The 13,805-nt window shown below is 33.6% G+C and overlaps 1 protein-coding gene across 2 annotated transcripts in view; it reads left to right on the forward strand.

The window, feature by feature from the left end:
• The window catches only part of pit (pitchoune), a 73,794-nt gene that overhangs the window by 35,803 nt on the left and 24,186 nt on the right, over positions 1 to 13,805 (forward strand). For both annotated transcript variants that reach the window (XM_067262620.1, XM_067262621.1), the window contains 3 exons: positions 1,572 to 1,683; positions 3,160 to 3,299; positions 6,657 to 6,818. In XM_067262620.1, coding sequence (XP_067118721.1) covers positions 1,572 to 1,683; positions 3,160 to 3,299; positions 6,657 to 6,818 — 414 coding nt within the window. The remainder of the gene's footprint in view (positions 1 to 1,571; positions 1,684 to 3,159; positions 3,300 to 6,656; positions 6,819 to 13,805) is intronic.

Below are 13,805 nucleotides of genomic sequence, written 5' to 3' on the forward strand. Positions count from 1 at the left end.
TATATTACAATAAATTGCTTATTAAAAATTTATGTAATTTGTTTTTCAATAAAACTATAAATGCTGTAATTGAAAATGTTAAAAAATAAATGTGGAACATATAATAGAACTAAAATAATAGAACCATCAAAACTTATAAAATTACAGACTAAAAATTCTGTAAAAAGCAAAATAAAGTTACTACTGTATAAAAAGTTTCCGTTCAGAATTAAAGAAATCTTTTCCTTACACATTATGGAGTGAATTTGAAATTTCACAGAAACTTGTAAATGAGACGGTACTTAAAACTAATAAATAAACAATATTTAATATCAAAAGGAAACAAATGACAATTGATATAGCCACCTGTTTTGCATATTTAGATCTTGACAAATTTATTGTTTCGTCTTCAGTGGCAGTTTCAAGGACAATGGTAGAAATAGAATACTGTATTTCGTTGCAAATAGAAATTCAATGGCAATTGGTAATTTAAAATTTATTGACACGAGTGCTTTAAAAATTTGGAGGACCAAAACAGCACGATCTATTCGAATCCACGATATAACTAGTGGCTACTGTATTATAGTATATACCAAAATTTTTAAAGTGTATTTAACCATAACAGAATAAAAAGAAAAAAAAACGTTTACTGCTATTTTGCTGAGTTTTCCTTCCGTGTTTTCACTTTGTTTTGACACTATTGCACTCACTATTTCTGTATTTCAACTCACTTTTCTCACTTTTTTGGAGGGAAAATGGTATTCTGAGGCCTGGGTTATGTAAAATGAAATCACATGCAACAGAAGAGGAATGGGTAAAAATTGAAAGAAATAACTTAGTTACTTGTACATTTTCAAATTATCAAAATCACGGATTGACTATATTTTGGGTTATAACTACACTTGAAATAATTATTGTTTGCATAGTTAACCCAATTCAGTATCTTCCAATTTGGTTATTACATTGCCATTCACATCTGATTTAATGTCATTGTAGGAATCAACAATTTTGACTACCATCTTTGGTTCAAACTAACCATCTCTCCAATTCAAAATTTTCTAATTATCCTTTGGCTGATAAGTTCTAGAATTGTGAGCTCCATTATCACTTTTCCACACTTACTATTCAATAATATTTATAATTTTATTTTAAAAAATGTTTCTGTGAACCTAGGAATAGAAAGTGCTGTCTGACTCTAGACAGTTTGAAGAGATAGAATTTTAGTTGACTACGAACACAATATAGTGCTTTCGACGATCACTTGGCTTTTCTTCTCCCTGTTATTTAGTTGATCAACTAAATAACAGGGAGAAGCACTATATTGTGTTCGTAGTCAAAAAGAATCAAGTGCGACACAGTTTCAAGTCATTAATTAAGACAGAATTTTAGTTAAACTCTAACTAAAATCTCTAAACTACCACCACTACCACCCTGTATAGTGCAGTACTTCAATATGTTTCTCACGCTTTACAACTTGGGGTTTAATCAAGAGAAAAATGACATTTCTGGATTAATAACATACATATGTTAGAGTTTTTATAACAAAAAATATTTGATTTTCTTACTTTACTAATAGTAATTAATTGTTTTAGAATACTCAGTTTTTATATAAAAATCTTCAATGTCTAATTATTGATGAAGCTGATAGGATACTGGATATTGGTTTTGAAGAAGAAATGAAACAAATTGTGAAAATTTTACCTAGTAAGTATTATTATTATTATTTTTTTTTTAAATAAAATTTTCAAATTTTTTAAAAATACGTAGCATATATATTTCTCTACATATTAATGTTTTAAAATAACATACTAATACTTATTTAAGACACAACACCTTATGTTGCTGAGAAAATTTAATAAAAAAAAGGCAACAAACATTTTCAGCCAAATCTACTGGCCATCATCAGGTAAAACAAATTCGAATATAAACAAATGGAACAAAATTTAAATACAAATAAATTAACAAAGAAAATAAGCATATACATGTATAAAAATAAAAACATAAAATAAAAATTATTATAAATAACAAATAATTATAAAGTTATATTTTAATATTGTGTACAAAATACGAAAAGTAAAAAATCAAGGCATAAATTGAGTGCTCTCCAATTTTTTAATTAGGTATTTCCAGGCTGATGATAATCCTTCAGCATCTCTAGCATTAATGCACGTATCATGCAATCTGCCTTTATAGATTTCTATCTTTTCGGCGCTTATCAACAAAGTGGGGGAATGCACTGGTTTAATAATAATATCATAAGTGAACTTTGTAAAATCACAAAATTCACTTATGATAGAAGTAAAAAACCCATCATGAAAGAAATTTCAGACCAAAAAAAATCCATGTTAATTTTCAAGAGAGCTCCCAATTTGTATAAAATATTAAGGAATAACAAAGACAAAGTTGATAAAGAAAAAAGAGCAGGAGTATAAAAGATTCCATATGAAAACTTAGAACTAGACATCAAGAAAAATTATATTGGTGTCACTGATAGAAATTTGGGAGTCAGATTGAGAGAACATACGTACAATGTCAGTAAAGGATCAAATGTCACAATACTATCGCAGCTGGCACAAGCTGAGGGATTGGTGGTGAAGTGGATTGAAGCAAATATTATTAAACCAGTGCATTCCCCCACTTTGTTGATAAGCGCCGAAAAGATAGAAATCTATAAAGGCAGATTGCATGATACGTGCATTAATGCTACAAATGCTGAAGGATTACCATCAGCCTGGAAATACCTAATTAAAAAATTGGAGAGCACTCAATTTATGCCTTGATTTTTCACTTTTCGTATTTTGTACACAATATTAAAATATAACTTTATAATTATTTGTTATTTATAATAATTTTTATTTTATGTTTTTATTTTTATACATGTATATGCTTATTTTCTTTGTTAATTTATTTGTATTTAAATTTTGTTTTATTTGTTTATATTTGAATTTGTTTTACCTGATGATGGCCAGTAGATTTGGCTGAAAACATTTGTTGCATTTTTTTTATTAAATTTTCTCAGCAACATAAGGTGTTGTGTTTTGAATTACATTTTGCTGAGTTAGTTTACTTGAATACTAATACTTATTTCACAAGTTTATAGTTAATACTACTAGCTTTAAAAAAAATACACACTAAACTTCTTTAAGCATTTTTGATATAACTGTTTATAAAATTTCATAGAACGAAGACAGACAATGCTGTTCAGTGCCACTCTAACTAAGAAAACAGAAGATTTAATTCATGTGGCCATGAATAATGAACCACTATATGTTGGTATTGAAGAAAACAAAGAAAGTGCAACTGTTGAAGGCCTAGAACAAGTAATCATTATAATTATTATTAATAAATTGGTATATAAATAATCAAAATATATGTTGATTACATATGTAAACATTCAATCTATAATCTGATTTTTCACTCAAAGTCAAACTATCAGGCTATATTAAAGGCTAATTTTAATAATTAGTTATAAAGTGATTTAACTAGAGTATGCAGTTGGGCTGCTGTCTCTTGATAAATTTAATAATCACAAATAAATAAATTATTAATTTAAACGTAGTGTGTTTTGGAAGAAAAGAAAGAAGTTTGTTTGGCTCTATATTTTGATTATTTGGTTTATTAGTGTATGTTATTAGTGAAAAGCTCTGATAAATCAAAATCTTACAAGTAGTGACAGATTTTTCTGTTATAATCAAAATTTGTAATTCCTCCTAGCATAAACTAGTCTTTCTTTTCAGGTTCCATGAATAACATTAAAATACTATTTACCTTTCAAACAATAGTTCTAGGTGAAATAAAATGAAAATGTTGATTATATTATTTTATTCAATGATGTAAAAGTAACTAACTAGATTTGATAGAAGTGAACACAACATAAACAAAACTAGTTTAGTTCAGTTAACTTTATATCTACATTATAAGTCCTATTAGTGGAATCATAATCTAATTATCATATGGAAATTTCAGTCTTGACACACTTGTTATTAGAATATTTTGTTTTTGTGAATATTGGTTGGTACTCATTGCATGAAATATTTCACCTTATAAATGGGAAAAAGAGATTAAAAAACAGTTTGTGTTAAATTCCCATATATTAAATAATCATAATAAGGATCATCTTATATATAAAATTGTCATGTCGCAATTTTTGTTACCGTACTCCTCCGAAACGGCTTTACCGATTTTTACCAAATTTTGTATGCATACTCAGTAGGTCTGAGAATCGGCTACTATCTATTTTTCATACCCCTACACCATTTCCCCCTTTCAAAAAATATATTTATATATGAATTAAGGCTTTTATGTCCAACAGATGGCGCTACCTTCCGACGACCTAAGTTTGCTTTTCTGTGAGAATGGACTGAAGCAGATCATTTTCTATCTATCTATATAAATAAAATATAACGTTCGTTTGTTCCTACCGATTCTTTTGAAATTTTGACACAACGTTGCATTCGAATACGCACGCGTTTCTATATAATATACATGTCGAAATTCTCCATACTGGGGGGAGATGGACGGGATTAAAGCTTATCGCGAAGAACTCGGCTTCTATTATACTATTTTACATGCGGTTTTTTGCGTTTTTAATTGCGTCAACAGAATATACACTAAAAAGGGATTTTTTTGATATTCCCCAGCGGGAAAAGTGACAGGATTAAGGCTTACTGTGAAGAACTCGGCTTTTATTATACTATTTTAGATGCGTTTTTGATTGCGTTTTAATAGGGTATGTCAAGAGAATGTACACTAAGAAGGGATTTTTTGAAATTCCCCCCACGGGGGAAGTGTTATACATTTATAATAGATACATTTTGAGCCACAACAACATGTGGCCGGGTCAGCTAGTATTATATAGTATTGTGAGAAGCCAGGGGTTACATGTTATGACTGTTAATAAATTTATTCCCTGTCTTCAGAATCTCACAATACAATAAATTTTTCTAACTTATCATGTTATCTGTAAATTTATCATGATGTCTTACTTAACATATAACACTAAATATTAATATAAGATTCAATTCTAAATTTTAATTGAAGATATAAATTATTTATATTCATTGTTCTATTATATATAGATATTAGAAAATATTAGGTTGTTCTGTAAGTACTCTCATATTTGCTTTATGTTAGATGTGTTCTAATATGTTTTTATCATATGTATTCTTCAGTACATACATACTCCTTTTATCATTTGTGATAACTAACACCTGGATGTATATGTTACAAAACCCGTAAAATAAGTAGGGAAAAAAGCATGATATATGTTTCCAAAAAAGAATGTTTTTTGAATTTTTAGTTGTCAGTCAGTGATTTGCACATCCACAGTAGGGTTGCCATATATCTCATATTTCACTTCTCATTCTGATGTTCCTAGCACATACTATTACACCTAAAAACTTCAAAAATATTTTATTTTGTTCATAATTTTTAAAGCTCTCAATAGAAAACACTTGATTACTACTTCTTGCTACAAATATATCTTCATGTTGCAACAGTATGGAACAATAACACAAATTATGTATTCACAAGATCAACATCTCCTTCTCCATCCATCTCTCAAATTTTTGTCGTTGCAAAACCCATAAATCTGGAACACATCTTTGACCAGTAGTGGATAAGTCTAACTCATTTACAATAAAAATAGAGATCTTTTGAAAATTCATAACCAGCAACATTAACACCTATCATCAAAGTGTAGTGTAACATATTCTAAAACCTTGTTGGTATTACTTGGTAAGATCTTTTTGATTAATGATGAATAAATACATCACAATCATTTTGGTTAATGTGTGACTTCTAGTCTCTATACCATTGATCATGTATAAACCATATTTTTGCAAACTATGGGACTTTCTGTTCAATGTTCCAGCACATCCAAGATCCTCAAAAACATCTTTCTCACATCCTTGATCTAATGCATCTTGTTTGTCCTTCATCCTTCTTCCTATTTGAAGAAGAGTCTTACCTGCAAGATGGGCGTACCCATAGGCACCCCCATATCAGGCAGCATCTGTGAACTGGCAATTTGTGACCTAGAAGACAACATATTTCTAGCATATGAAAACCAAATTGTATCATACACACAATAAGTCAATGATACACTTATAATTTGTGCAAAAAACTTATACAGAGATTTTTACAAAACGACAATAATAGCTAGTATGGCCTTCAGTTTCGAGTTGAACAGGATGGCCATATCTTCATCAAGACCTATAGAAAATATACTTACTGCTTGGTGTTCATCCCATCTAAATCTTGGGACCTGTACAGTTTCAAAATTACAGCCTTAGTCAAAAAGACCTTAACACCTCTAACATAATGGACAGAATAAATGAGCTAAATTATATAAAATAAATCACTGGGGAGCATGGATACCTAACAAGCATAATCAAGAGCTTAATAAATATGAAACCCACAGGTTAAAAAAGAAAACTCTAAACCATATTTTACTATTAGACCAATAAACAGAATTTTTATTCATAATTTAATATAATATTCCATTATTAATACTCGTATTTTTCAGAACAAAATTTCTTGCTGTTTGTTAAAATAAGTTATTTTGAAGTTATTTTAATTTCAAATATTTAAAATTACTAAAATGTTTTGAATTTTAGATTTTTATTTTTTAAGTATGAAATTTTTTCATTAACAATTATTTCTTCTGTATTTTTTAGGGTTATGTAGTTTGTCCATCAGATAAGAGATTTCTTCTTCTCTTCACATTTCTGAGAAAAAATAGGAAAAAAAAGATGATGGTATTTTTCAGTTCTTGTATGTCTGTGAGATTTCATCATGATCTTTTAAATTACATTGATCTTCCTGTCTCATCTATTCACGTAAGTAATAGTAAAAATAGCTAAAAAAAAATTTTTATGTAATGAAATAAAATCATATATGTATGTATAATTAGTCTGTTGAAAAATTATAGAAATATTATGAACACAATTATTTAAATTTAAAATTTTAATTCATAGTTTTTACTTGTATATGTCAGTGTATAAATCTACACAAGTGTAGAGTCCAGCACCAGAATCAGTTCGGCTTCTCTAAAAACAAAGGTACTGTAGATGCCATCTATCAGGTTGTTAATTACATCCACAAGGGTAAGCTTAATAATCAGCATACAGCAACAATCACTATTGACTTTAGAGATGCCTTTGATCATGCCTGGTAGCCTTCTATCTTGCACACATTACATGCTCATCATTGTCCTCAAAATCTTTACAAACTTCTTCAGTCCTATCTTAGCAACAGGAGTGCAGGTGTTTATAATAACACAAAATAACATAGTCATACCTATCACTCTAGGCTCTTTTCAGGGATACAGGTCTGGTCCTGGTCTCTGGAACATAGTCTATAACTCTCCTGCACTTAAATGACACCCTGCCTCCTGGCTGCAGCATACAGGGCTATGTGGATGACACAATCATCCTTGCTTCACACAGGAACAGTGAATGCTTACAGGTCATATACAATGACATTCTCAATAACATTCACCAATGGAGTATTAAGCATAGGCAACCCGTTAACACAGACAAATTCAAAAGCATGATAGTTGGTAGGAATGCACCACTCATCAGAAAGTTTACCTTTCAAATAGATGTTTACAGAATAAAGCAAACAACGGAAATTAAATATTTAGGTGTTATTCTTGATGAGAGACTTAACTTCACATCCCACATCAAATACATCACAGACAAAGCTAAAAAGATGGCCAATGCCCTCATTAGTATTGCTAGGAACACATGGGGCCTTGGCCCTAACATCACTAAGCTTATTTACAGGGGTGCAATACAGCCAGCACTCCTCTGAGATATGCTGGGGGCAAAGGGAATTCTCTAAATACCGCTTAATCGGCACAAGTTGGTGGAACCTGATCTCAGTGTCATTGGATGGCTTAGGAGGGCAAGTAGTGGAGTGATATATATATATATATATATATTCCTACATACATATATATACATATATATATGTGTAACAATAAAAATAACAATAATCTTCCAATCATCTCAAAACCATCTTATTGATAGAACAATGATTTTCTGTCATCGTAATGTCTTTTGTCCTTTTTTGCACCTTCTTTAACCGTCATCTCATTCTTTTCTTATTCCGTTCCAACTCTCACCAACTTGTCTTTTTACTTGCCTAAATCCCACATTCAGCCATCCTGACAGCTGACATCATCCTTGATGTCCTCGTCTGACTGGTTGAACACTTCATTAGTTGAACGGATCCACGCTTTCTTGTTGTCCGCTAAAGTAGATGTCTGCATCGGCCCTTTGTGATTACCTATCTTCTAGCACTTGGTTTTGTAAGAGTGTCTACATGCAAGCTTAGAGAAGGCCATGCACACCCTTCTCACTCCTCACTTGGAGGGATACTTTTACACCATCCAATTGTGTTATAAGCTCTGCTGGGTAGAGCTTATAACAAAATTGAAAGAAGTCACCTCCCTTCGTTACATCATGGTGTTGGAATTTAAGTCCCTCTACTCCTCCATTGAGCTCCCTCCTGTTTTCTCTGTGCTCAGGGTCATCTTATTTCGTATTGTCAGAGATCACGCATTACACAACCAAGTGCTAGAAATTGCACATTTAATTTGCTATAACTCGGCGTTCCAATTTAATGGCGATATCTACATACAACATAGGGGGTCCCCTTGGGCCGCCCAGTTTCAGGGGACCTGTGTGTGACAGTTAGAGAACAAGGTCCTCCCTCAATTCCTTCCCAACATCTGATTATATAGGAGGTATATTGATGATATCATTATTTTTTTGGAAAACTGTACTGGATATAACCTTGCCTTGGTCAATTCTTTTAACAATAATCCCTATCGGTTGACACTGGAAATAGAACAATTCGACCCTACTGAAGTTCACTTCCTAGATGTAAATATTACAGTGGAAAGCTCGGGCATCCACATTTTGGTGTATTATAAGCCAGGATCTATGTTGTCATACATACATTCTGGTAGGGTCCTTCGATGCGGTTTCATACAAGACTGTGGCCTTTAAAGCCTTAATCAGAAGAACCTCTACACATTCTTCTAACACCCAGGCTTGTGATACCGAACTAGCGTCTATAGAACACATAACTGCAGAACATGGTTTTCACAAAGATATACATAAGCTGAAACAATGTTATCAATATATTCATTTGGAAAATGCACAGGAGGTAGACTAGCCAATTGATAACCAACCAGAAGACATAGAATGCATTTCCATCACCTTTAACCCGTATCTAAGATCTGTATACACCAAGGTTGCCAGGAAACGCCAGGTATGAATTGCTTTCAGAAGGTGCCCTATTATTTTTAACATCTTATGTAATGGGAGGGACACTCCTAACCCCAGCAAATGCCCCAGAGTCTATAGTGTCCCTTTAAAGGATAATAGATGCGATAGGGACCTGAGATATATATAGGCTCTACTAAACAGTCCATGGGCATCAGAATACAAGAACATTAGGTGGATATTCGTCACAGCCCTCGCTACTTATGTAACAGATCCAGACATAGTAGCCAACTTTACCCAGGCCAATCTCCTACTCGCTGTGCTTCCCAGTGAACACCTCAAATGGTTAGCAGCTATGCACATTTTTAAATCCTCCATCACAACCATGTGTGTGTATTTTAAAGAGGAGATGGTTTTGTCATTGGCCTGGCAAGAGTTGATTCACAGCACGATCTAGGTTTTTGTAAATTGTTTCGAACTTATGATCGAACTGTTATTTAAACGGCATTCATTAATCGAATATCCATCTAGGAACAGTTGAGAACCTGATGCAGAGCCCAGAAGGACTCTGCATCAGGTTCCGTTTTTTGTCGATGTTTTGTTATCACACCATGAATGGTTTCGTGTGTGTAGTTATTTCTGCTTTTAACTGGTCATAAAGTTTCATTATTCCTTGTGCTTCTTCTACTTTTCCTTCATCATCTGTGGGTTGTTCAGATGTTTCGTGTAACTATTCTTCCATCTCCTTATTAACTTCAGTCTTCTTAAGAGCAGATAGCCGTCTTGGACGTTGACAAACTGGAGTGTCATTTTTAGAGATAATGTTAATTTTGATTCCTGCTTCTTGTTCTCTGGCTGCTTTGTAGTTATTTACTAGATTTAGAAGCTCTCTTCTATATTTTGCATCATTGATATGGCACAAACCAACACTACCAACATCAATATCATAAATGTCTAAAATGTTTACTTCTGCATCTTTTGGTTTAATAATTTTCTCAACAAAACCTCCTTTTAAATTGATATGAACTTGTTTCAGAAAGTTTGCTCCCAACGATAACTAATAAGCAAGGAATGAACTAGGAACCACATGTATGGGGACTGAAAATTGGTCTTCGTCAACACTTACTACAGACCAAAAACTTACCAGTGTAGAACTCTTTCACTCACTTACTTCATGAAATTCTAATGAATTATGAGTTAGTTTTGGTGTGCCCAACTTTACATAATCATCAGTTCTCATCAAATTTATATCACTTCCTGAATCTATAAGTGCTGTGAAGCTCATGTCCTCTATTTTGACTTCTTTTACGGGCTGTCATTTCAATTCTTTTACCTTTACTTCATAACTTCTCTTTTCAACATTTTGAGGACATTGGGATGAAATGTGGCTAAAATTGTTACAGCTAAAACATTTCATTCCTTTTTCTTTCTCCAGTCAACTCTTGCTCACATGGTTTTTCCCACCACAGTTATAACAACATTTTTCATCTCTATAAGAATTATTAGGCTTGATCTCACGTTCTTCTTAGATCCCACTGTCATTTTAGCATTTAGCTTACGACTTGATTTCATATTTTCATAAATTCACAGCTGAATTTATGAAATTCTTTGATAGTAGCACCATAAAGCACTGTTTTACTTCATCATCCTGAATTCCATTAATCATATATTGTATCACTGATTCGTCCTCAATCATCTGACATGTACTGTACACTTCTGATAGGTTTCACTCTGATACTTCACGTCCGTCGAAAGTTGCTTGTGAATGTTCCTATTGTTCAGTTTTGGAGAAAACTCAGCACAAAGTGCTTCTTTTAATGCTCTCCATGATTTATTACACTGTTAATAGTTTACATACATTCTTGCTGACCCTCTGAGTAGTCATTTTGCATAAACTATCTTCTGCATGTTATTCCAGTTACACATTTCCACCATGTCTTCAAAATTAGCGATCCACTTAATGACATTCTTTCCGTCATCACCACTGAACGTTTCAAGGGATTCATCAATGTCTCTAAAGATAAACATCGGCTCAGAGTACTCACTTCTATGTCTCATACTATCACTATCTTCCACCTCACTTTTGTCAGCATCGTCATCGCTTTTCACATCATTGTCCCTGGCATTCTCAAGCAAAAGTTCCGCCTCTAATCTTTGCATCAACTCTCTCTTGCTACCCATTGTTTTCAATTTTTGTTGTTCTAGTTTAATTTTTAAATCAGCACACACAAAATGTTTCACATCCATCATCGTATTGTCCTTAGATATGACAGTCAGTCGTAGTCCTTTGTCGTTCACCATAGCGTCATCAACTCTGCCATATTGTTGTGGCTTCCATTATTGCCTTTATAAAAGTTCTCGTATGAAGTTCATTCAAATCCCAAACAAGACCCCAAAATTTGTAGGAATATTGACAGAACTAGAGAACTAGAAATAATAATCTTTCAATCGTCTCAAAACCAATAATAATCTTCCAATCGTCTCAAATGTTCTACAATTGTAACATCTTTTGTGCTTTTTTTGCACCTTCTTTAACCATCATCTCATTCTTTTCTTGCGCTGTTCCAACTCTCTTCTTTTTACTTCTTGCCCAAATCCCACATATATCTAAGCTAGGATACATAGAGAATACACATACATAACTAAATATAGTGATTACAGGCAGATATTATCTAATATTACTAGAGGCGATTGCAACTAGTCTATTTCCTATGCTGCAAGTGTGTGCCTAATTTCTTGACAAGAGAGAGTTTACAATTGTTCTAACAAAATACCTCGGATAGATGACCAATTTGTCAACCTTGGGGCATATCTGGTCGTGTCAGACTTCATATGGAGATAGAGAGCAGGATCTTCTTAGAAAGGTCTGTTGAGGGGGCCAAGATGAGAGACTTCTTGAGTGGAGGCATGTCAAGCCTTGGGTCCTCTTCTATGGTGGTGTCAGCATCAAACGGGTCCGGGGAGGCTATGTCTACTTGCCTTATATATGCAGGGAAGGGAACCTTGGGAGAGGTTGCCGTATATGGCGTCAGATAAAGTCCACTCTGACTGGAGTTCCAGTTTCCCTTTTATCTGATCTCGCCTGGGAAAATAGTCATGTGATTGATTGTTTACTGTTGAACCTGCAGGTGTGAGGTGAAGGGTTACCGTTGATGACAGTATGATGTTGACCAATTGCAGCTATTGACTCATTTGTCAGTCAACTTTCTCCTTCTCTAACAGCAGGTTGTTATCATTTTACAGTTTGTTGTTAGAATTCTCTAACCTTTTTTAATGGGAAGTGTGTCATTCACTCTGTTTTTCAAGCGATGTTATTTTAACGATTGCGTTATGGAATTAAGTTAAAATTACTTAAAAAGTCAATTAAAATACTGAATCTCACACCTCTATGCCATACAGGTCTGAGGCCAAGTGGTTGCCAAAGTCCATAACCATAAAAAAAAAAAAAAACCATTATTTGTTCAAAGGATTGCAGCTTTCTGCATTTCTAAAGCTTATAGGACCACACCCACTAGTGCCCTTTTGGTAATGTCAGGGTTGACCCCTATCAACTTAGAAATTAAATGCATTATTTGGCAGGAAAATCTCGTTACCTTACCCTGGTGAGATTATAGCGACTCGGATGTCAACGAAATGATTAGAATAGGTAAATTTCTCCCCAGTTTGACCTTGCTCAATGATATCAAAAAATTCAGCATCAACAAAAATATCCTCCCAACTTATGATTACCACCCCTGATGTTTACTTTGAAGATCCAGGTGATCATCCCATGTTTAGGATTTACATTGACAGTTCCAAGATAGGTGGATGCTGCTTTTTTAGTTTACTCCAACTTAGGCCGCAAGCTTCACAATGCTTGCTTCCGTCTACTCTGCTCAATAGCACAGATGGAAACTTTAGCTATTTATACGAGCTTAATTCACATTAAGCATAGGAAGGACAAAAGACACTACTTACGCTATTGCATTTGTTCTGACGGTAGGGTAGCTTTACACAGGATTGCAAAATCTGATAGTCACAATATCTTCTAACCTGAATACTAGTGTTATGAACACTTCCGCACACACTTGTTGAACCTTTATCTCCAGTACTGCTTAAATTTCGGAAAACAAATGTTTTCAGCCTCACCTGCGGTCTGCTTCAGGTTAAATGAAAACAGGATTCCAATCTTAGAACGATTTTTGAAACAAATTTCAAACATTGAGTTTTAAAATAAATTCGAACATATGCATGTGCTATGGAGCGTCGGTGATTTCTTGCTCTTCGCATATGTAGTGCCAGGCATATGAAAACACATTGCCATCTTTACAGTTTATACATCTCCCTCTCTGGCTGGCCCTGTATATTTTAAGGGCTTTGAGGGCCCTGATGTGGTCAGTGTGAAAGGCTCTTTTTATCAGTCTGGCATTGGATAGGTGTGGTGTACCTCTGGGTCAGTGGTGTAACAAGCATGGTCTACGTCATACTTGTGCTCCCTGACTCTTTGTTGGATGGAACGTTTAGTGGAGCCGATGTACACCATTTCTCACCTAAACCTGTCATCTCTCACCGGGATACTGCATACTCCCAGAGCCCTGAGATTGTCCTGTT

Source organism: Centruroides vittatus, unplaced genomic scaffold (genome assembly GCF_030686945.1).
Source record: "Centruroides vittatus isolate TY-2023 unplaced genomic scaffold, ASM3068694v2 contig_150, whole genome shotgun sequence".
NCBI lineage: Eukaryota > Metazoa > Arthropoda > Arachnida > Scorpiones > Buthidae > Centruroides > Centruroides vittatus.